Source organism: Pan paniscus, chromosome 17 (assembly GCF_029289425.2).
Source record: "Pan paniscus chromosome 17, NHGRI_mPanPan1-v2.0_pri, whole genome shotgun sequence".
NCBI lineage: Eukaryota > Metazoa > Chordata > Mammalia > Primates > Hominidae > Pan > Pan paniscus.
The window spans coordinates 41,294,326-41,319,480 of NC_073266.2; the positions used below are offsets into that span (position 1 = coordinate 41,294,326).

At 43.1% G+C, this 25,155-nt stretch overlaps 1 protein-coding gene and 1 long non-coding RNA gene across 3 annotated transcripts in view; one reads left to right on the forward strand and one right to left on the reverse strand.

Annotated features, from left to right (window-relative positions):
• The window catches only part of LAMA3 (laminin subunit alpha 3), a 268,808-nt gene that overhangs the window by 173,604 nt on the left and 70,049 nt on the right, over positions 1-25,155 (forward strand). The window contains exons 35-41 of one of the 2 annotated variants that reach the window (XM_063597229.1): positions 93-254; positions 3,218-3,316; positions 6,268-6,351; positions 9,873-10,103; positions 14,738-14,851; positions 20,369-20,478; positions 23,199-23,279. In XM_063597229.1, coding sequence (XP_063453299.1) covers positions 93-254; positions 3,218-3,316; positions 6,268-6,351; positions 9,873-10,103; positions 14,738-14,851; positions 20,369-20,478; positions 23,199-23,279 — 881 coding nt within the window. Of the gene's footprint in view, positions 1-92; positions 255-3,217; positions 3,317-6,267; positions 6,352-9,872; positions 10,104-11,335; positions 11,658-14,737; positions 14,852-20,368; positions 20,479-23,198; positions 23,280-25,155 lie in introns of those variants that run through there. The other variant, XM_024926324.4, reaches the window with a different exon arrangement.
• The window catches only part of LOC117976862 (uncharacterized), a 63,440-nt gene continuing 57,148 nt past the window's right edge, over positions 18,864-25,155 (reverse strand). The window contains exons 4-5 of the long non-coding RNA XR_004667683.3: positions 20,918-21,039; positions 18,864-19,902 (exon numbers count right to left, since the gene is read on the reverse strand). This is a non-coding gene — a long non-coding RNA (uncharacterized LOC117976862). The remainder of the gene's footprint in view (positions 19,903-20,917; positions 21,040-25,155) is intronic.

Sequence of the window (25,155 nt, forward strand, 5' to 3'; positions counted from 1 at the left end):
CCCGTGGAGCTTTCTGTAGTATATCATGCACCCATCACCAGGGATGCCACAACCAAGACGTTTCCATCCCTTGCTTCTCTCCCTCTTTCCAGTTTGTGGATATGCTGGGCTGGCACCTGGAGACGGCAGACAGAGTGGACATCCCTGTCTCTTTCAACCCAGGCAGCAACAGTATGGTGGCAGATCTCCAGGAGCTGCCCACAACCGTCCGCAGTGCGTCCTGGGTCGCACCCATCTCCTACCTGGGGGACAAGGTAATGATGTCCTGCTGTTCTTCTGGGCCCTCAGTGGGCCTCTGCTATTGCTGCGTGAGCATCATTTCCTGGAAATCTGGAAGGAAGCATCCAGCAGTTCAGGTTACTAACATTCCAGAAATGAGCTGAACTAAAAGTGAGGAAGAGACCCTGCCTCCTGCTGTGAGGGGCTGAGCAGGCACACACTGCGCCCCACTGTCGCCATGCATGAGCTACCAGCAAAGGAAATCATCCACAACATTTTTCTCAGTTTTTACCCAATGTCAAAGAATTTTCCTCCAGGGAAATAACCATTTAAATAATATCTATTGCAAATGGGACATGCGTGCTTTTAAATGCCAATGCTGAGAATTCTTTATTTTAAGGCAGAAGAAAGCCTCTTTGTTAGGAAAACAAAAGCTAACAAGTGACTCACAAGCTTATTAAAAGAAACGCAGGATCTGGTGGCAGTTCGACTTTCCTAAGTAGAATCACATAGTTACACACTCCTCAGGAACTTACAAACCACTTGCTCTTCCTTTGCTGCAAGAGTTATTATGCCAGAGGCTGGCCACCTCCATCCATTTTATGAGGACAGAAATGCAGGCCTCATGTGGAAACGTGAGGTGACATATGTTTCTTAGCAAGGGTGGAACTTGCTAACGGGTGGATTTCACAGGGCCTGGCTCAGGGGATGCCAAATTTTCACATTAGGAGGACTAAAATAATAGGGCCTTGTTGGCCTGAGGTCTCTAACTTTGTCTTCTGGGTGAAGGACTGTGGGTTTTGACATCTGAGTGTGGGAAATGTTGCCTCTCTTCTATGATCCCACTTCTCTTTCACTTAATACTCCTCTTTACCGCTATATGATGGGCCCATGTGTTGATTATCTATTGCTATGTAACAAATTACTCCAACACTTTGCAGCTTAAAGCAATAATGATTATCTTGGATGAGGAATTCAGGAGGGGATGGCCCAGAGTCTTCCTAGGTTACTGTCAAGATGTCAACCAGGGCTGTAGTCCCCTGGGACTGCAGCATCTGCTTCCAAGCTCACCCACATGGCTGTTAGCAGGCCTCTGCTTCTGGCTAGCTGTGGGCTGGAAGCCTCCATTTCTCATCACGTGAGACCCTCCATAGGCTACCTGAGGGTCCTCATGACATGACAGCTGGCTTCCCCCAAAGCAGCTTATGAGGGGTGGGTAACAGGGTGGGGGAGAGAGAGAGAGAGAGCTAGCTCAAGACAGAAGCTGCAGTGTTTTTGTAACCTAATTTCAGAACTGCCATGCCCTCACTTCTCCTTTATTCTATTCATTAGCAGCAAGTCACTAAGCCCAGCCCACACTCAAAGGGAGGGGAATTTGGTGGCTCACGCCTGTAATCCCAGCACTTTGGGAGGCCGAGACAAGCGGATCATCTGAGGTCAGGAGTTTGAGACCAGTCTGGCTAACATGATGAAACACCTGTTTTTACTAAAAATACAAAAATTAGCTGGGCATGGCGGCAGGCACCTGTAGTCCCAGCTACTCGGGAGGCTGAGCCAGGAGAATCATTTGAACCTGGGAGGCGGAGGTTGCAATGAACTGAGCTCGAGCCATTGGACTCCAGCCTGGGCGACAGAGCGAGACTCCGTCTCAACAAAACAAAACAAAACAAAACAAAAAGGAGGAGGGGGAATTAAGCCCCACCTCTTGAAGGCAGGAGTGCAAAGAATTTGTGGCCATGTTTTTAAAACCACTTTAAGCCCATCAAAAAAGCAATACTTAATCACAATAATAATTCAAGACATTGCCTTGGAATACTTCCAGGCTTGAAGATCAAAGATCTGTAAGGCTTTGTCAGGTTACAGACTCTAGGGAAAAGCTTCTGTTGAATGGGATCCTAGAAGAGCGTGGCTTCTTTCCCCTGCCTGCTCTAAGTTGTTGGCATTTTCCTATAGGTTATTTTGTTCTGTCTAATCAGAGGTGACCTTGCCTGTGATTTTCATCCTTCTGTCACTTCTTCCTTCTTGATTGTGTTTTACTTAAAGGATGGGAGGTGTCAGGACCCAAGGTGTGAAGTAGCTGTCAGAAAACTGACCATTCACTCCATGTCCTCACCACCATCATGCTGCTTGTGGGACATTGAGAGGTCTGTGCACCTGCTGGAGTTGTCAGCCATGGCTACTGTACGCAGCAGAACTCACAATAATTTGGGAAATGTTCACCATCTGCTTTCAGGAGAATTGTTTTTGGAGAAAATTTATTTTTAGAGGTTATTTTGTGACTGATAGATATTATCCAGTTCTCTCAGTTAAAAAAGAAACCGATGGCCTAGATTTCCTAGAATAGTTGTGGATTAAATAAACATTTTGGTTTAGTAATCATCTAGAAAAAAAAGGAACACGACTATTATTTTTCTTACTTTCTTTCTTTTCTTTCTTTCATTTTTTTTTTTTTTTTAAAGAGACAGGGTCTTGCTCTGTTGCCCAAGCTGCACTGCAGTGGTATAATAATAGCTCACTGCAGCCTCAAACTCCTGGGCTCAAGCAATCTTTCCACCTCAGCTTCCTGAGTAACTGGGACTACAGGTGTGCACCACCACACCTGACTAATTTTTAAATATTTTTGTAGAGACAGGGTCTCACTGTATTGCCCTGGCTGGTCCCTAACTCCTGACCTCAAGTGATACTTCTGCCTCGGCTTCCCAAAGTGTGGGATTATAGGCATGAGCTACTACAACCAGCCATATTTTTCCTTTTAATAAAGGTATCTTCTTGCTTGTAAAACTCAATCATGTTCATGCTAAACATTTCAAATGACATTAAAAATAGCATAAAGTAGAAAAAATACCATCCTCAACCCCACCTCCTAGATACAACCCTTGTTAGCGGGTCGAGTGTGTTTCTTTCCACACCTTGTGTGCCTAAGTGCTTTTCATGCGGGTTGATGTTGACATCATCTCTTTTAATGCTTGTGCTATTGATGCTATTAATTCCATTTTAGGTTTCTTCATATGGTGGTTACCTCACTTACCAAGCCAAGTCCTTCGGCTTGCCTGGCGACATGGTTCTTCTGGAAAAGAAGCCGGATGTACAGCTCACTGTAGGTATCAGAGCATGACCTAAGTGGCAGGAAGTGGCAGTTGCAGTTGGTGCTGATCTAAATTTAGGACATCTTGATATGTGGCCTACAAAAAGTTTAGATTAAATCATTTCCAATATTTTGCAGAAACTAAATGAAAGTTGAAAGCATGTAACATCTTTTCAGGATCCTGCCTCCTCTGACCAAATGCTGTCTGTCTTCTCTGCCTCCAAAGTACTTAACCGTATTTTGCTTTTGCCTCTCACAAGTTACTGCCTCATGTTAAACTTTTTTTGAACTTTTTTTATTTTTGTAGAGACAGGGTCTCACTGCGTTGCCCAGGTTGGAGTTGAACTCCTGGCCTCAAGCAATCCTCCTGCCTTGGCCTCCCCAAGCACTGGAGTTATAGGCACACACCACCATGGCCAGCTGAGGATTTTTTAATTTTAATTTTTGTAGAGATAGGATCTCACTATGTTGCCCAGGCTGGCCTCAAACTCCTAGGCTCAAGCAATTCTCCCTGCTCAGCCTCCCAAAGCTCTGGGATTACAGGCGTGAGCCACATGTCCAGCCACATATTAAGCATTTTTTATGTTTCTATCTTTCAATTTTGTTTCATAAATGTCTTTGAATCCTTCCCATGGGGCAAGATCATATTGTTGGACTCTGTAAAGGACAGGTGACCCCTTTTCTCAAAAGGAGGGGAGATTAGAGAAATATGCCAGGAACTCCAACCCACTGAATGGTAACTATTGGAGGAGAGCCAAACAGGGCCCTCTCAGTGCTGGGGTCTGGGTAGGGGGAATGGGAGTCATGTGGTCTGAGAGGCCCTTAGAAGACTTTGTGGTTCATTTTGAGCTAAGTCTTTAAGAATGGGCATAAGAAGAGAAGTGCCCTTCCAGGGGCAGGGACTAAGGCTAACAGGACTCGGGGGTGGTACAGGGCAGGAGGCTGTGCTCATGGATGACCAGTCCAATGGGGCTGTATCATCAGTGTGTGCAGAGTCATTGAAAACAAGTCTGGAAGGGTTTGATGCTATAATAGGATTTTTAGTCTGCCTCCCTGGTTCAAGCAATTCTCCTGCCTCAGCCTCCTGAGTAGCTGGGATAATAGGCATGGGCCACCATGCCCAGCTAATTTTTGTATTTTCTTTAGAGATAGGGTTTCACCATGTTGGCCAGGGTGGTCTCAAACTCCTGACCTCAAGTGATCCACCCACCACTGAGGGGACGTTTGTTTTTTGAGAAAGGAAGTAACAACATCCACACACTATGTGCCTGGCACACAATCCAGTGCGGCAGTCTAGAAAATTCCTTGAGGGCAAGGGTAGTATCACATCCTACTTTGAATTCCCCACGACACAGGGCATAATACCCTAAACATAGGGTAGGGTGCCACTGCCTGAAGTCGGCTCTATTTCTGGTTTATTGGGTGTAATTAATGTGATGTAATGATAGCTTTGGGAAAGGTTTTCTCATGTCATGTACTGTATACAGGGACCAGCAAGTCACACACACCTCATCACAGCATATTCTTGGTAGATATTTGTGTTCAGGCACTGCTGTGTTGCTTTGTTTTTACTGGTATGCAAATCTACTAAACTGTTTTAAAAACTCCAAGGAACCTTTGCAGAATATCTTGAAGATAAAGCAGCAAAGATTTTAGAGTTATAGTCTAAGGAAAAATAGCTACACAGTAAAAACATAGTCACAGCAGTGCTGTATTTCAGTTTCATGTTTTTGCAGAGCATCTTGTAGTTCAGGCCAGGCGTATTTTTTTACTGCCAAAGAGTTTATTATGCAAACCATTAGAATTCACTGAGAGGTAATGACCAAATTTTCTGTTTAATTTTACCTTCAAACATGGAAAATAATTTAGGCTCACAAAACATTTTCCCTGCTGCTTTGTTCTAATCCACTGTAATTAAGAGCCTCTAGGGCATGTTTCTTAGATTAAGGTTTTAAATGATATGTGATCCTAGGTAATGGCCTTCTTTCTGAAATACCAGCCCTAATGAAATACCAAACACCTTTAGGGTTTGGTGCTACAGCAGAAAAGCTGGGACATGTGTGTGTTTTTGCAGCAGGGTTGCTGATGGTAGGGTGCTGATGCAGTAGTGCTGGCCACCCCACCTTGCCCTGTTAAGATGCACATGTGAGCCACCATAATGGGGTGGGCTGGAGGCTGAGAGCGAGTGAGGCTGGGTCCCACAGGGGGAGGCAGCAGGGGAATTTTTCGCTCCACATGCCAGCTGCAGCTCCCTGCATGTGCCAACCTTCTGCCCTCCCCACCCTCCTCAGTAACCCACCCACCAAAGCACTTTCTTCCCACTGCAGGCGGCTTGGTGGCCAGTAATGAAAACAGCACTTCCTGCATTGACTGCAAGGCATAGTTTAAAAAATTTTTTTTTCTGCCAGGTGCAGTGGCCCACACCTGTAATCCCAGCACTGTGGGAGGCCAAGACAGGTGGATCACTTGAGGTCAGGAGTTTGATACCAGCCTGGCCAACATGGTGAAACTACTAAAAATACAAAAATAAGAAGGGTGTGGTGGTGAGCACCTGTAATCCTAGCTACTAGGGAGGCTAAGGCAGGAGAATCGCTTGAACCCAGATGCCAGAGGTTGCAGTGAGCCAAGGTTGTGCCATTTCACTCCAGCCTGGGCAAGAGAGTGAGATTCCATCCCTGCCAAAAAAAAAAGAAAAAAAGAAAAAAAAAAGAAATTCCATCTTTTTAAGCTATTTTTGTCCAAGGCAATTTTCCTGATTTCCTATTTGTGAAAAGACACTGTGTTACTTATAATTATTCTGTTTCCATGTCACTAATATTTTTACCAGTCAGTTAATTCTGAACTATTTTTTTAAGTCAGGTATGTCATATGATGTAGACCATAGAAATGTTTTCTTAGATCAGTTATAAATCTTGAAAGATTCCAGGGAAGGTACTAACACATTCATGGTTTTCTTTAAACAGGGTCAGCACATGTCCATCATCTATGAGGAGACAAACACCCCACGGCCAGACCGGCTGCATCATGGACGAGTGCACGTGGTCGAGGTAAAGGAAGAGCAACCATAGGATGGTCCTTTCTGTTTTGTGACTTAATTATTTCAGACAATCATGATTTTTACTCATTTTAAGAATTGTAAAATATGGATTCTATTTATATAAATATAAGTTTATATATACAGGTTGAGCATCCTTAATCTGAAAATCCAAAATCCAAAATGCCCCAAAACGCAAACTATTTTGAGCACCAACATGACACTCAAAGGAAATGCTCACTGGAGCATTTCAGCTTTCAGATTTTCAGATTAGAAATTCTCAGTGGGTAAATACAATGCAAATGTTCCAAAATAAAAAAAAAATTCTGAAACTTGGATCACTTCTGGTCACAAACATTTCAGAGATACCCAACTTGTATAGATTCAAAACATGAATTATATAAAATGTGGAGTGTTTGATGCTCATGTGGCTTTCTTGGTACCATCTGTCCAGCCTTTTTACACTTTCTCTCCCATTTCACAATTAATTATCCATATCTTAAAAACCCCATGAGTCAGCCTGGGCAAGATGGCAAAACTCTGTCTGCACAAAAGCAAAATTCAATAGGCATGGTGGGGTGTGCCTGTAATCCCAGCTACTTGGGAAGCTGAGATGGGAGGATCGTTTGAGCCCAGGAGGTCGAAGCTGCAGTGAGCCATGGTCACGCTACTGCACTCCAGCCTGGGCAACAGAGTGAGACCCTGTCTCAAACAAACAAACAAACAAAAAACCTGTGAGCTTGTAAATGCTATGACATAGCTCTCTGTCATCCTCAGGTCTCCCTCAGTGCCTGAGACCTGGTTAATGTTCAACATATGCTTAGGATGAATGAATAGAAAAGCTATGAAAATGTTTTACATCCAAAGAAATAAGAGTAATACTAGCAAAATAAAGGAAAGCTCATCAGATCATAAAACTTTTGTTATACTTATTTGGTTACAACTATTCCTTAAAAATAGTGTTCCATTTATATTATTAAATATGACCAGTACCTCTAGGTGAAACTTTTTGAGTACTTTGAACTTGCAGACATATTTTAATGTTTCTGAAAAGGTACATCTATACAATGGAATACTATCTGGCAATAAAAGAAACAAAATATTGATACTTGCTACAAGACACAAAAAAAGTATCATATTGTATGATTCTATTTATGTGAGACAGGTGATATCAGTAAAATGATAGAGAATCTCTAAAAATTCTGTCCTTCATAAAAGCAATGAGAGAACTGGCAAACAGGGGAAAAAAAGTTCAGAATCAACGTTTTCAGAACTCTGGAAATTACTCAAAGCCTTGCAGCCATCTGGAAATGGCACACAATGTATAAAGATGCAATTTATATGATAGCAACATACAAGAGAAGAGGAGAGAATGATACTAATAGAAACAAAGTTTTTGTATACTGTTGAAATTAAGCTGGCATTTATATAAATTGTCCAGCATGGACACATGCATAGAGACAGAATGTAGATTAGTGGTTGCCTGGGTTTGAGGGTGGTAATGGGTAGTGACTACAAATTGACACAAGGGTTCTTTTTAAGGTAATAGAAATGTTCTAAAATTACATTATGATGATGATTGCATGCTTCCGTAAATTTATTACAAATTGTACACTTAAAATGAGGGAATATTATTGTATGTAAATTATTCCTTAAGCTGCTAAAATATAAATTAAAATTATATAAGCATCATATTTGTATGTTAGTAATAGCTACCATTTGTTAAGAATGGTGCTGAACACTTTATATATATTGTATCATTTAATTTGCCTTAATTATAATGATAGCACAAGACATTAGGTATTACTGTGCCTATTTAAGAGATGTAAAAACTGAGTTCAACAAGGGCAACAAAATATAAAGGTTAAAATGGCAGGCTATTGGAGGCCAGGCGCAATGGCTCACGCCTGTAATGCCAGCACTTTGGGAGGCTGAGGTGGGTGGATCACGAGGTCAGGAGATTGAGACCATCCTGGCTAACACCATGAAACCCCGTCTCTACTAAAAATACAAAAAATTAGCCAGGCGTGGTGGCACACACCTGCAGTCAGGAGTTCGAGACCAGCCTGGCTAACATGGCAAAACCTCGTCTCTACCAAAAATACATTAAAAAAGAAATTAGGTCAGGTGCAGTGGCTCACACCTGTAATCACAGCACTCTGGGAGGCCGAGGTGGGCAGATCATGAGGTCAGGAGTTTGAGACCAGCCTGGCCAACATGGCGAAACCCTGTCTCTACTAAAAATACAAAAATTAGCCAGGTGTAGTGGCACGTGCCTATAACCCCAGTTACTTGGGAAGCTGAGGCAGGAGAATCACTTGAACCCATGAGGCAGAGGTTGCAGTGAGCTGAGATCACACCACTGCACTCCAGCCTGGGTGACAGAGCAAGACTTTGTCTCAAAAAAAAAAAAAACAAAAATTACCAAACAGAACATAGCAAGTGTTGACAGGAGTGTGGTGAAATTGGGACCCTTCAACCCTCTTGGTGGGAATGTGAAATGGTGCATCCACTGTGGAAACACTATGGAAATATCTCAGAAAATTAAAAGTAGGATTACCATATGCTCCAGCAGTCCCACTTCTGGATATCTACCTAAAATAACTGAAAACAGAATCTTCACAAGATATTTGCACATTCGTGTTCATTGCAGCATTATTCACAATAGCCAAGAAGCAACCAAATGTCCATCAACAGATGAATAGACAAAGAAAATGTGGTATATATAGATATATACAATGGAACATTATTCCCCCTTAAAAATGAAGGAAATTCTGTCATAGGCTATAATATAGATGAACCTTGAGAACCTTATGCTAAGTGAAACAAGCCAGTCACAAAAGGATGAATACTTCATGATTCCACTTATATGAATTATCTGCAATAGTCAATTCTTAGCAACAGAAATTAGAATAGTGGTTGCCAGGGGCTGGGGAGGGAAAAAGGGAATCGTTCAATGGGTATGGAGTTTCCCTTTTGCAAGCTGGTAAGTTCTAGAGATCTGTTGTGCAATGTTGTGCTTATAGTTAACAAGACTGTACAGTTAAAAATGGTTAAGATGATAAACTTCATGTTGTGTGTTTTTTACCACAATAACAATTAAAATAAAATAATATAAACGTTTGTGCAAGAAAAGATTGTATTTTCTGTCACCGATGTGTACGTTTAATGAATGACCTGAGCTGCATGACTCAGTCAGTTTCCATATACCTTCCTTCCCTCTTTCTCACTCACCTTATGTTTGCACAAACAAAAGCACATTTAAAAGATAAGTAGGACACTGGGAATTTTATTTCATTTTATTGCCCCTTATTCCCTGCCTTCATTTTTTTCCCTTCCTTCATGGGAATAACCCAGGACACCTGACTTCTAAATGTAAATACTCCCGGAGGCAGGTATTTCCCCATCTTATTTCATTTCTCCCTATGCATTTTAAGTGTCTTGTTTTTGATTCATTCGGGGTGTCTGCCTCTAAGGAACCCCTGGAAGTGAGCCTGCCTAAGGAAGACCCTGACTTTCTGTTTCCATGTGTAGGGAAACTTCAGACATGCCAGCAGCCGTGCCCCAGTGTCTAGGGAGGAGCTGATGACAGTGCTGTCTAGACTGGCAGATGTGCGCATCCAAGGCCTCTACTTCACAGAGACTCAAAGGCTCACCCTGAGCGAGGTGGGGCTAGAGGAAGCCTCTGACACAGGAAGTGGACGCATAGCACTTGCTGTGGAAATCTGTGCCTGCCCCCCTGCCTACGCTGGTGACTCTTGTCAGGTAGGAAATTTTCCCATCCGCAACATTTCCCTAGGGAGCTCCTGTGGCCGTTTTTGGCTGCTGTCCAGCACTGTGGGATGGTTTGGGGCCCTCTGTCTATTGTTTCTCTGTTCAAGTTTCTGCAGGGCTTATCTTATATCTTACTTAGACTCCCTTCAGGAATTAAATGTGAAAAAGACATCATCAGTGTCTCAGAATTCATAGGAAAGCCACAGAGGTTCAATAGATGCTGAGGGTTAGAGAAATCCAGGGTAGGAAAATAATGTACTATAGTTTCAAATAGATAGAAGGAGGATATTGACTATTCCCAACACAAAGAAATGATCAATGTTTGAGATGATGGATATGTTATTACCTTATCTGATCGCTAAACGTTGTATGTGTCACAACATCACTATGTACTCCATAAGTATTTATCATTATTATTTATCAATTTTTAAAATAACATATTTTTTAAATGAAGGAGCTCACCAGTCAGCATCTTAGTATTTGAGCCCCTGCTTTCCCAATAACTGACCTTATACCTTTCTCTAATCCGGAGCCTCCCTCTACCCACTCTCAACTCCCCAGTAGAGTTGAATTCCAGAGAATATCCTGGATTTCTTAGAGGACATTATGTTCTAGCTTGCAGCAGGACTCTCGTTGTTTGAGGTCCAGTCAACCAGAGCTGTCTTCAGATGATTAAAATGTGCCATAAAATGAAACTGTTTAATTTCTCTGGCTATAAATATGTCTTTTCTTAAAGATCAGGGCAAAAGCACAACGTTAGCATGATTAATAAAAGGAGCAAACACTCATTCTGTGTATTCCATACATCCATAAGTACGTAGGCTTAGCAAAACCTTTCACTTTCTTTCCTGGCCCCCTGGTAGCCGAAAACCCCAAGGTGATCTGCGCATACGAGTTCCCACTTTTTAAACCTGCAAAAACAAATCTGACCTGCTGTGGTCTTCTGGGGACTCCAAAGTTGTAATATTTAGCCCACAGTTTGCCTACATTCTTCCCCTTCCTCCATCTCTTTTCTAGCCTGATTAAAACTGATAGCCCGAGGGAAAGAGAGGGACTCTGGATTTCCACCCTCCTACCCAGGGCGTGTTCCCTGCCCGTGACTCAGCCTGTGATTTAGGGCGTCTGCAGGGTGAGGTGGTTGGAAGGTGATGCCCGCCCCACCTCACAGGAATTACAGAGCGGTGCGCTTACCTGCGGGACTGTTATGTGCGCTCTGGCACAGGCTGACTCATGTGTGAAGTTTAAAGGTGGGGCCCCTGCCGCAGACAGCCTTCCTTACCTGAGTCAGGCAGGCCCAGGCACTGAGCAGGAAGGGCAGGTATAAGAGGAAGAGGCAGAGGTTCCTGCGCAGCCAGCGGACGTCCAGGAACCAGGATGCCTCTAGCAGTGAGGCGGTCAGCCCGCAGCATGGGATGGCTGTGGATCTTTGGGGCAGCCCTGGGGCAATGTCTGGGCTACAGTTCACAGCAGCAAAGGGTGCCATTTCTTCAGCCTCCCGGTCAAAGTCAACTGCAAGCGAGTTATGTGGAGTTTAGACCCAGCCAGGTAACGTCCTTTTAAGTTTTGGTTTGGGATAGGGAAGAGTTTCCAGCTTTGTGACATTTTAAGTTACAGTTACGGTGATTAATGAGTAAATGGGTGGACTGAGGAGGGGCTGATGGCCTCCCAGTCACCTTGACTGGCAGTGTTTATTACAGTGCCTGACAGATTGCTCTCCCGAGCTATTAACCGCAAACCCCATTAACATCAGCCCACCTGGAAATGCCGAGACAGTTAAGAGCTTGAATGCTTGCGGGATGTTAATATACGATGAAACTTTATGCCCTTTAGAGACCATCCCAAGCCTCAGAACAAAAGAGTCCAATGCCTATAGCTTTCCAAATGCTACTTGGAAGAAAATTTACCCACGAGGGGGATAAAAATGAGAAAGAGTGAAATCCAATGCTTAAGAAAAGTGATCAAAGTTTGCATAATACCTAAAAGACATGCTTCCATTTGCCAGGCATGAAACATTAAGAAATTCTGCTCTCTTTAAACTTCCTGGATGCTGCATGTATTCTTACAGAGAAATAGATCCTATGGCTACAGATACAGCCCTGGAAACTGGATTAGGGACATAATATTATCATTTGTATATAATATGTATTACAAAAGTTTACTGGAAAACTTAACATAAAACATCATCATGTTAACTAGTTATAAAACCCCTGTATTGAAATAGTGTATTAGAACACATTCATTTTCATTTAAAAGTGAGTGTTCAATATAATCTGAGTACTTGAACTGATTTTTTTGTAGAATGTGGTTTTGCTTGCTTTATAAGAGGTGAAAAAGTGATTCTATTTTAGTAACTGACAAATCCTCAGAGTCACATGATATGTAACTCTTGCAGAGTATATTTTCTGCTTGTAATCAAAAGCAAATTAAGATGCGTGATTTAGCTTAATCAGGACAGACTATACTCCCCCAAAGCATGTTTAATTAAGGCTTTTTTCTCAGGCATGTTGTCATAAACTAACCAGATCTATCTGCTTATTTGAATAACTTGCTCTTTACCAAATGTGATTATTTTGTAAGCAGGTAATGTGATATACACTGATAATTATAAGTTACTTGCCACTTCTTAGGACAGGTTGTATAATAGATACAATGACACCATCATTGGCTGCATTTCGTTCACATGTAAATCTCAGTTGTGCTTTCAGCAAAATAACATTCCTTTCATACCTTGATTCTCCTTTAGGCAAGCCTGTTCATATAACAACATAATCTATTTATTTGCAATGTACTGTTTGCCCTAAACATGGTTCCTAATAGCTTAAAGGAACATTATATTGGAAACTATGGTCTTATTGTGCATGATCTATATTCATTGGTAATTTTGGAAGGGGTTCTAGCAACACCTGGGAGATTCCACTCCCGGAGCACATGAGGCTTCTGCCTCTCTCTCCTGTCAGGTGGCTTCTTTCTCATTTCCACTGGACCAGGTAGAGACCTTTATGGCCATGAGTGAATAAGAATGGACTGTCTACTTCAAGATTTCCTTTGAGTATAGTTTCCAAGTTTTACAGACATATGTGCTATTTAAAGAAGATTTGATAAAAGACTATCCTTTATCTTGAAATAGTTTTCCTGATGCTTTCAAGATAGGGTATATAGGAGATCAGAGAAATAAATTAGGGACAATATCTGATTTTATTTATTTATTTATTAGACAGGGTTTCACTCTTGTTGTCCAGGCTGGAGTGTGGTGGCGCAGTCGTGGCTCACTGCAACCTCCACCTCCCAGGTTCAAGCGATCCTCCCACCTCAACCTCCCAAGTAGCTGGGACTATAGGCATGTGCCACCATGCTCGGCTAATTGTTGCATTTTTTGGTAGAGATGAGGCTTCACCATGTTGCCCAGGCTGATCTCGAACTCCTGGGCTCAAGTGATCCACCCGCCTCGGCCTCCCAAAGTGCTGGAATTATAGGCTTGAGCCACCACAACCAGCCAATATGTGATTTGAATCTGTGCACTGATTTGCTCTGCCAAAATAAAGGACATGTCTATAATTTCCTTTAAAGACAGAAATCTAAATAATTTTAATGGCTAGTATAAGAAGAATTGTTTTTTTTCTGTTGGAGGGATTCTTAACTAGAATCCTTTTAAAAAGATATTAGTTCATGAAAAGAAAATTATAATTCTTTCATCCAGATGAAAATGCATAACTTGTATTATACTGGAGAGAGATAATATACAGGAGATAGAAATAATCAAATCAAGATTGAACAAGGAAACAAGACCAACCCAAGGAGAGTCCCTCAGGCTGAGCCTCTGTTTGTTTGGGTGGACCAGATGTTCGTGAACAGTCCTGTATGGGAACCTCATACACACTCCCCTCCCCTGGCTTCTCTGTTGCCCATGGCCTAGTGAGTGGCAATGAAGTGACTCCACTTATTGTGGCATGATTGTCTAAATCTCAGTTAAGACTCCTATTCCTCCCAACCCACTCCTCCTCCTATACTGCCCCCTCACCAGCCCAAACCCACACTTGGAGAGAAAACGGCTAGCCAAAGATAATTTGGACTTGAAGTGATTTGCTTAGATGTCCTCCCCTCTAAGGACGAGTCTCTTTATTTGTCCATTTCCACCTTCTCCACCTGCCCTCAAAACAGTTGTGAGAAGAGAGGAGCCCCTTCTCATCCCCCACCTCCACACGTGCCCTGTCTCTGATTTCCCCACCATGCATCTCACACTCCCACCAGGGCATGAAAACCAAACAGCTTGAGAGAAAAACAAGTGGACATGACAGGTGGTTGAAATTAAAAATATTCACACTCACTGAAGGAAAGAAGGTTTGGAAAATGAATGCTTCAGCCGGGCTCAGTGGTGCACGTGCCTGTGGTTCCAGCTACGTTGGAGGCTGAGGCAGGAGGATTGTTTGAGCCCAGGAGCCCAAGACTCTAGTGGACTATGAGCACACCTGTGAATAGTCACTACACTCCAGCCTGGGCAGCAGAGTGAGACCCTGTCTCTAAAAAATAAAAATGATGTGAATGCTTCACAGTGAGAGGTGTCACATGCTTTGGATAGTAATTGTTTTCTTTCTTTGTATTGATTAAACACTTTGTTTGAAAAATAGGGTTGTAGCCCTGGATACTATCGGGATCATAAAGGCTTGTATACCGGACGGTGTGTTCCCTGCAATTGCAACGGACATTCAAATCGATGCCAGGATGGCTCAGGCATATGTGTTGTGAGTAAATTGACACTTTAATGCTATCAGCAGACAATCTGTTTCTCCTCCATTCCCCTGTACTATGCCCAAAGACATCAACATTACATCTCCCGCCAAACCCTAAATAGAGGTCGCTGTGTAAATATATGAGGCTCCATTATCAGGCTGAATTATTTTACATTTCATTTTCTCCTCCATTTTAACATGCACCATTAAAAGAGCGCTGCTGTCTGAGCAATTAAGTTACACTTTAGCTTCTAAATCTCTCCTTCGTGAAATGATAGTAATGGGTGGACCTTGGAAGTTAACTCTTGCCAGGACAAAACTAATCCAAGCCACTACTTTGGGTCCCAATTTTGTTGGGGTGGCAGGAAGTTACAGGAGGGGGGCTTGTTGCTGTCAGATGTCCAGTAACTCAAGAAAGCAGCCAGGGAGAAGGGGATTTGAGGAGGGCTCAAGGCTCATAAGAAATCAGTCCAACATTAGCTGGGCATGGTGGCAGGTGCCTGTAATCCCAGCTACTCAGGAGACTGAGGCAGGAGAATTGCTTGAACCCTGGAGGCAGAGGTTGCACTGAGCTGAGATCGTGCCACTGCACTGCAACCTGGGCAACAAGAACAAAACTCGGTCTGCATTCCATCCACCCCCACACCATAAACAACAACAACAACAACAAACAGAAATCAGTCCAACACAAGCTTCACTATTGCCAAGACAGAGCGGGGCTTGGAGAAGACAGATGAGGGAGGTCGTGGGGAAGGGAAAGTGCTGCTCACCCCTCCCGTCCTCACAACATCCACCGCCTGCCTGTTCCCTATATTGACTATATTTTCTCATGGCCTCAAGGCTGTCTTGGATGACTACAGCATATCCACTGGAACATGTTCTTATTTTGGAATATTTTATAAAATTCTTCTACCTAAAATTAGTTTCTTAGGAAATTTTTCTTATGCATCCTGAAGCAGAACCTTTGTTATTCTGCTTTTTTCTTTTGTTTCATTAGAGTTCTTCTTGGTAACCAGGGCCTCCCCAGTGAGGAAAATGGACAGTGAAAAAGAGGGAGCCTACTCCAGGAATACAGGGCTTCAGTTGTGTTGTGCCCTTTTGGAAATGCACTCCTCTGGCACAAATTTTCTTTGTATTGTGTAATGCAACTAGAGTGTGTTTCAAGTATGAGTTCCTAGACCGTATTAAGCTCGTTCACCGTGGCCCAGGGAACTGCTTCCTCTGCAAGATGGGACAGGCTAGAAGAGGAAATTGTTGTGAAGAGCCACCTGATAGAATATTTTGTTGGACTGTAATCTTATAAATTCAAAAAGAGTAAAGGGTATTGGGAAATACTGTTTTCCAGCTCGTTAGTATTCCTATAGAATAGTTCACGTTTGACATTGTATGTTTTGTGTAACACGAGTAGATGCTTTAATTAAGAATAAATACGTTGGCTGGGCACGGTGGCTCATGCCTGTAATCCCAGCACTTTGGGAGGCTGAGGCAGGTGAATCACGAGGTCAGGAGTTCGAGACGATTCTGGCTAACACGGTGAAACCCTGTCTCTACTAAAAAATACAAAAAATTATCTGGGCATGGTGGTGGGCGCCTGCAGTCCCAGCTACTTGGGAGGCTGAGGCAGGAGAATGGCGTGAACCCAGGAGGCGGAGCTTGCAATGATCGCGCCACTGCACTCCAGCCTGGGTGACAGAGCAAGACTCTGTCTAAAAAACAAAACAAAACAAAAACAAAAACAAAAAAGAATAAATATGTTATCAGTGAACCATTGCCAGATGTCAAGCCCATCTTATGAAAGCTGCCAAAGAACAAAGGGAGGGTTTTTTTCTGTAGTCACCCACTGAAAGGAAAACTTGTGAGAGTCATAATTCATATTTTAATCAAACAAGATTTTCTTTCTCATTTTATTTTTTTTGTAGTTCTGTCTTCACTTGTCCCTAATGGCCATGTGGCCGCCAGAGACTCTTCATTCAGGAAATCCTCACTGAGCATTTGCTAGTGTGGCAGGTACTGAGCTAAGTGCTGGAGTTAAAAATCATCAGACCTAATCCCTACACTCACGAGGCTTGCTGTCTAGTAGGCAATGTGTATGTGTGTACACACTCACACACACACGCACACACACACGGAGCCCGTGTCTGCACTCAGCTAACAGCTCCGTGGCAAGTCCTGAGTGCTGATGCTGCCCTGAATTGTGTCCACTGCATGGAAGCTGAGAATGCATTCCTCGTTCTCAAAGAACAGTAAAGAGGAAATCCAGTACATTTGAATATCAAACGGGCCTTCTGGCTGATTTCGCTGCAAATTGACTTCCACCTCTCAAGGTCCAAAGTAAATGATTAACATCAGGACCTTCACCCACGTGCAAATCTTCAAGATATTTCAAGAATAGACTCTGAAGTTTGAAAAGATAAGTAGCCCAACTTTTTGCCAGTACAGCAGTAGGTGTCCAGTGTCAAGGGCAGGAGTAGGGTGATGTGGGTGCCACCGTCCAGAGGGACCTGCGATGATGGCCTCCTCCTATGTGCTGAGACCCCCATCTCTCCCTCTTCTCATTGCCCCAATTTCTCCCCATATTTTCTCCTCTCCCCCCAATTCCCCTTCCTCTCTACTATCCCCGTCACCCCTTATTTTCCTCTCCGTTCCCATTTCCCTCCCCTTTTCTTTTTCTGTCTTCTTTCTTCATCTTCCTTCTTTTATTTTCTGCTACTTGAGCCCATCTTCCCCTCTGCAGTTGCAATGGAATTTCCAAATGATTTATCTGAAATTCACAGCTGACATGGTGCTCCTCTGAGGCTCACAGACGGAAGGAAGCCCACGACCCTTAGCACAGTATTGGGGGCTCTTTCCAGCTGCATCCCGCCCCCTTGCACTTCTGCCTTGGGCACGCCCTTTGCTTTTCATTCCCTCCACACACTGCCATGCTATTGTGAGACTGAGGTTCTGCACGCTGTGTCCCCTGTGCCTGGAATGCCCTTCCCTCACTTCTGCGCTCAGTGAATCCCTGTCCTTCTGTGGCCCTCGCAGGCAGCCCCTCCTCCTGCTCTCGTGGGATGCTGGCACACTTGTGTCCTATTTTCCACGTGATATTGAATACGTCTATTCACAGGACTACATGTACCCCGAGTCGAGGGACCAACCCTTCTTTACATCGCTAGAGCCTAGCATAGTTGGGCATATAGTAAATGCCTAATAGATATTTGGTGACAAATGGAGCTAGGAGAGCACGTGCCATGGGAGTGGACGTGGGCTTCTGCAGCATTCGTTCATTTATTTATTCACAGTAAAACACAAGGAACCTGAAGGGAGGTGCTCCAAGTTTTGCAGGACTGAGGACAGTTCCCAAGGTGGCCACTCTCAACTGACAGTGAAGGGTTTCTCACATATTTTTACGGGACTTTGTCAAGCAACACGGGTTTTGACACTCTTCCTCGATCCTCTCCTCTCACCCCTGTGAAGGACCAGTATTCAGAGTGATTTTAGTAGGATACGGATGTCCTCACCTCAATTCTTGCATCTGTACATTCTTGCTTCTCCAATGTGTTCAGTCTCAGAGCTAAGTAGACACAGGACTGAAATATATCTATACAGTCATGTTCTACTTTTAAATTGTCATTTGGATTAAAAGAGAAAGAGAACTAAAATGGAAAAGTATTAGTTCCAAAGGATTGATGTCTTCTGAGAGAGTCAGGGCAGCTGAAGACTGGGTGAGGGTGAGGGAAGCCACTGGTGTCCTCCTCAGTCACCCGTGAGAGGACTCCTCTGTGGAGCTAACCAACTGCAAGGAAGATTGTTCCCAGTGTCCAGACCTGAAGGAGTCTGGACCCATAGTGCAGTGAGATTTGGGGAAGGAAGGATTCCGGATAGGGGTGAGCTTTCTGATGATAAGCAAATGTGAACACGTGAGCAGCATCCTACTTTAAAGCCCCTCCACATGCTCTGAAATACTAATATCTTATGTTTATAGCACAATTTTATAGCTGGGAAAAAAAATGAAAGGATATTTTAACATCTTAGTGTTTTATGTAATTTTCAGTTACTCAAAGGTTAGTGAAGGATGGATTTGCTCAATCTGGACAAACTGACGGCATTTATGATGGAAGGGCAACCTTTTTCATTATGAACAAACCATGTCTTCTTGGGATATAAACGTATATTGCTTTTCCCAATCTACCTTCAGATATTATTTAAAAACTCACACTCATGGCTGGGCGCGATGGCTCATGCCTATAATCCCAGCACTTTGGGAGGCCGAGGCGGGCGAATCATGAAGTCAGGAGTTTGAGACCATCCTGACCAACATGGTGAAACCCTGTCTTTACTAAAAGTACAAAAATTAGCTGAGCATGGTGGTGGGCGCCTGTAATCCCAGCTACTCGGGAGGCTGAGGCAGGAGAATCACTTGAACCCAGGAGGCAGAGGTTGCAGTGAGCTGAGACTAGGCCATTGCACTCCAGCCTGGGCGACAGCACAAGAATCTGTCTGAAAACAAAACAAAACAAAAAGCAAAACACAAAACCCCTGACACTCATTAAAGTTTCCTACTCAAGCAACACCTCTGCATACAGAAGTAAAATACATAGGCAAATGTTTAAAATTATACTTATTCCAGCCCATAAAATTAACACAAAGTGTCTCCATATTAGCAAATGCCCACAGCAAGGGGAGTTTTCCTGGATGTTTCTGTGCATTTAGATCTTTTTTGCTAGGGTAACACCAAGAAAATAAACAAATATGACCCAATCCACTAGGTTTTGTCTCAATAGACCACTTGGTTGCAAAATTATTTCATCTCAACACTTTACTGAAGAACAAATTTCATTAGACAGCAACTTTGATGTGAAAATAATTGGATTTACATAAATAAAAAGCTTAGATAACATTAATTTCTTGCTTCTTTGGGACACTGGAATTCAGTTGAGTATTTTCTTCAGATACTGTGCAATTTTTTATTGTTTTAACAAATTCTGTGTTAAGAACTCATTTCGATAATATCACTCTTCAGTATATCATTGTTAGGTGAACCGTGAAGTAAAATGAGGGTAATTTTCATCAAAGCAGTGCTAAGGAGAAGAAAGAAAAGAATTTACATTTCCCAAGAGCTTAGTACACTTGCTTTTTAAAATCCTCCCAACAGGCTTAGAAAGTGGGCATTATCATAACTACATTTTGAGAAAATTATAATTGTATGTAAATCATACACTAGTAAAATTGATACAATTGAAAGGATCTTGCCCCAGGACTCCGTGGCCTTGAGATGCTGGAGTGGGATGGAGACTCAGCTGGCTTGTCCCCACTATGTCACGCTGCCAATGTTAAGCACTGCATCACTGAGGGAAGGACACTTACCCCTCTTTTCTAACACCAGCAATGATTAGAGGGATAGGGAAAATACATGGTTAGAGGAGCTGATATCACTGCAAAGTCAGAGGACTTGAGTTCTAGTCATGTGACTAAGTAAGATTACAATAATCTCAGAAGTAGGGACTGTACTGGCTGCTGTGAATTGTGCTGTTCACCTGTCCCCAGAACTGTCAGCACAACACCGCGGGAGAGCACTGTGAACACTGCCAGGAGGGCTACTATGGCAACGCCGTCCATGGATCCTGCAGGGCCTGCCCATGTCCTCACACCAACAGGTACCGTAGCAGCTTGACATAACCTACAGGCACCCAAAGTCGTTTGGTGGCTGCCTAGGACTAGGGGTGGGAGAGCAGGTGGGGAGAATGGGAAGTGATTGCCAAAGGGTCTGGGATTTCTTTTTGAAGGGATGAAAACATTTTCAAATTGATTGTGGTGGTGGTTGTACAATTCTGTGAATATACTATAAGCCACTGAATTGTACAGTTTACATGATGAATTGCATGATATGTAAATTATATCTCAATAAAGCTGTGATATTAAAATGAACAAACACGACATACAAGAAAACAAATGAATAGGCCGGGTGTGGTGGCTCATGCCTGTAATCCCAGCACTTTAGAGGGCCGAGGAGGGCGGATCACTTGAGGTCAGGAGTTCGAGACCAGCCTGGCCAACATGGTGAAACCCCGTCTCTACTGAAAATGCAAAAATTACCTTGTAATCCAGCTATTCGGGAGGCTGAGGCAGGAGAATCGCTTGAATCCAGGAGGCAGAGGCTGTAGTGAGCCGAGATTGTACCACTGCACTCCAGCCTGGGCGAGAGAGCGAGACTCCATCTTAAAAGAAAAAAAAAGAAAACAAACAGAAACCATCTTTCCAAGTTGTATACTTCCAGGCTTTTCCTTTCCCTCTTTTCTTTTACTGTTCATTCAGTGGCTAAGCAGCTACTTTTCGAGCACCCATGACAGGGCCAGGCCTCAGCCCTATCTATGTGATGAGGAAGCTGAAGGAAGAAGACAGAGGCAGTCCCTGTTCTCCTGGGGCTTGACCTAGAGTGTGGCAGGGAAGGAGAGAAAGGGTGGGAGTCATCACACTCAATAAATACACACACTAATCAGTAAGAGGTATAACTGGAGATAGAGATGACATTTTCTGCAATAGGCTGTGTCGCTGACAGTGAGGGGGTGGCTGCTTTAGAAGGGTGGCCAAGGAGGCCTGAAGTTAGAGGAAGCCATGGCAGTATTTTGGCCATGAGGCTCCTAGACAAGGATGAAACAGAAGGAAAAGGCCTGTGACGACGTGTTCAAGGGCAGTGAGAAGGCAGGAGTGGCAGAAGTGCAGTGTGAAGAGGGCCAGAGGTGAGGTTGGTGGAGCAACCAGGACCCAGATCCTGCAGAACCCTGCAGGCTGTGGTCAAGCATCTGGATCTTATCCTCAGTGCGATGGAAATTTTGGGACAGTTCTGAGCCACTGAGTGATCTGAGCTCTCATTCAGCCTCCAGAGTGACCAATAAACTACATAGGTAGGAATCCACCGCTGTGTTTTCAAGGTAACCCCCTCTCTCCTTAAGTGTGGCACTTTGTCATATCCTTACTCATCACAAAGGGTTCACTGTGGGCCCAAGCAAAGAATGACGTAACAAACTAAGTGAAGCAAGAGTTGTTCTGAAAATCAAGAAGATACTGAGAACATCTCACTAGTACATAGACTCAGAAACAAGTGTGGATCACAAAGGCAGGCCTATATCAGCCCTTAACAGACACATGGGCCAAGTCCTAACGTCACCAGAAGTCATGTGCCAAGTGTGGCTTCTCTGGAGAGACCTATTTGGAATGCTCACCCTGCTTTGCTGTCTATGTCTTTGATGCTCATGAAGCCCGCCCCATCCTGCAGCTTTATTTGTCAAGGGATCAATCACTTGAGCTTGCCCAGACTTGTTTGAAGAGAAGCTGGCAAAAGTAGAAAGCAGCAAGATTTCCACTGGGGTGCTTGGAAAAAGTTTTTCATTTTTGTTTGCAAAGCGTAGTAGCATCAAGGTCAGCTTCCAGCTTCCATAAGTTGAAGTAACACGTAGGTCTTTGAATTTATCAGTAAAACTCTATTTGTATCTATTTCTCCTTCCTGCAATATTAATAGTGCTGACCAATGTCTAACTGTCTTTTGAGAGGCTTCCTAAACAGGCATTCTCTTACCAGCGAATGGAGTGATATTCCCTCAGATGTCATCAGTGTCATGTCCAGTGGCAGACAACAGGGCTTTTTCATGGTCTCTTTGGTGTGTGTGTGTGTGTGTGTGTGTGTGTGTGTGTGTATGTGTGTGTGTTTAAAACTGCTTCTAAAATATCATCACTTATTGCTTCTCAGCCTTTTGGCTAAGATCAAGTGTAAAATATCACCACTTTAGAGCTAAAAGAAAAGGGATCAAAATTCCACAACTTGGTTTGAAAAAAAAGTGAGAATCAGCAATGATTGTGCCCACAGAAATGCCGAGGCAGGCGAGTGGCCCCTGTGCATCTTTAGGGGGCTCTGGGGCCTGCCCTCCCCACTGACTTTTCTTCCCAGAAGGCAATGTGCCTGATAGAAAAGAACTAGAATCAACAAGGAGAACGTTTTTTTTAAAGAATCAGAACTCTCTGTTCTTTTTTCTGCCTAGACTTGTTTTACTCCTTCCTTGTTATTCCTGGAAAAATGCTGTTGTAATCATCTCTTCCAAAGTGAGTTACTCTGCTCTGTCTTAAGGGGAAAAAATGCTCTTCCCCAAGGAACAAATAAAATAAATGCCTTCAGTCCTTGTTCACCAAAATTGCCCTGTGTCAGATGAGATCATTCATCATTATCTCTCCAAGTCTTGATGGGCAAAATTTTCTTCACACAAAGTAACCAGACCCTGGGTTTCTGTGCTCACTTAATGCAAGCCAGTCCTTTGTGGTAAAAAATAAGCATAAATCCTATCGATCTGTGTTTTTGATGGGGCCTTTTTCTGTCTTCTTTCAAGCTTTGCCACCAGCTGTGTGGTGAATGGGGGAGACGTGCGGTGCTCCTGCAAAGCTGGGTACACAGGAACACAGTGTGAAAGGTAAGGTGGGCGCCCCTCCCCCCTCAGCCTGCAGAGGGGGCGGGGAGGGCTGTGGGTGGGGCTGCCAGGTGCTGGCACAGAGCTAGGGGTGGGGCTGGGAGTTTGACTGAGGCCTGGAAAAAGGTCTCTTGGGAAAAATACAAGACTGCTCACCTAATAAATCATTAATATCGTTCTCTTTCCTGCTTTGTACGTTTCAGAAAACTGAGAATGAGGCACAACACATACACTCACCCACAAGTAGCTCTACCTACATCCCCCCAACACACACCCCTGTGTACCTCAACCCCCGACACCTCCCTACCTACCCCTCCTCCACAATGATCTCTGCATACCCCCTATTTCAACATGTCCCTTCCACGTATCTCCACATACACCTGCCCTCAACGTATCCCTACTTACCTGTACACATGTACAACTGTCTACACTCTTCCGTACACACACATATCCACAGCCCTAGCCTAGATAGCCCCCCCACCCCCCCCACCCCCACCCCCCACAACCTCTCTATCCCCACACTATATTTTGAACACTTTCAGGACAATCTGTGTCTTGTTTATTTCAGAATCCCTGGTTCCAAGAATGGTACTGTTCACATAATAGGTGTTCGGTAATGTTTGTGAAACAAAATAATAAATGTTGTGGAATGGAAACTGTAAAATTAATGACAAAGGGCCGCAGAACCAAGCTTTAGTTATTCACGGACAATTTTCGTGATTAGCCACTATGCATAGGACACTGCCAAGTACTGAGAAAGATATAAAAGATACTTATAACCTAGCTGAGAAGAAAGCACACACATATTTGGGAAAGTAACAGTATGAAAAATGAATCATATGGTTTACATATTTTAAAATTTAAAATAACTTTTTCATAAAATCAATACATATTTATTATAAAATGATGAAAAACAAATGAGCAGAGAACCAGTGAGGGCCCCCCTACAACCTAGCCCTGTGCACTCAAACGCTGTCACATACAATCCTATTCATAATCATTTTGTCTACAGAAAGCCACTGTTAAAAAGCTGGCTGTTTGTTCCTACAAATCATTTCTAAATGTGTGAACCCTTAAAAAAAAAGTAGATTCCTGTTTTACTTTCTGTTTTGACTTGTTTTCTTATCTAATACTATGTTAGTAATATCTTTCCATATCAGTAAGTATTCACTGATAACATCACATCAGTGACCAAAAATTTCCACTGGGTTTCCATAATCCCCTACTCTTGGTCTTGGAGATCCTTTTACTGTTCTCCATTTAAAGCAACACTAAAATTAAATCCTTGCAGCTTAATATTTGTGTATGCATATCCTCAAGGTATAATTGTAAAAGTGGATTCTTTGGGTCAGAGGATAGGTTTTCCAGGCTTTTAATACTTTTTGCAAAATTGCCCTCCAGAAAAGTTTATATTCTTACAGCAGCAAAAGAGAATGAGTGACTACCTACCACAATGGATATTGGAAAGGATCAATATTTTAAATATTTGCCAATTAGGGCCAAGCATGGTGGCTCAAACTTGTAATCCCAGCACTTTGGGAGGCCAAGGTAGGAGGATTATTTCATGTGATCCAGAGGTTAGAGACCAACCTGGGCAGCATAGAGAGACCTCATCTCCATAATTTTTTTTTTTTAATTAGCCAAGTGTGGTGGTGTGTGCCTGTGGTCCCAGCTACTTGGGATGCTGAGGTAGGAGAACCATTTGAGCCCAGGAGTTTGAGGCTGCAGTGAGCTATGATCGCACTACTGCGTTCCAGCCTGGGCAACAGAAAAAAAAAAGCCAATTTGACAGAGAAAAATTGTGTATCATTTTAATTTACGTTGTTTTGTTTAAACTTTAAAAGAGTTTGACTAATTTTTTTTTAACTGGAAAATGAAT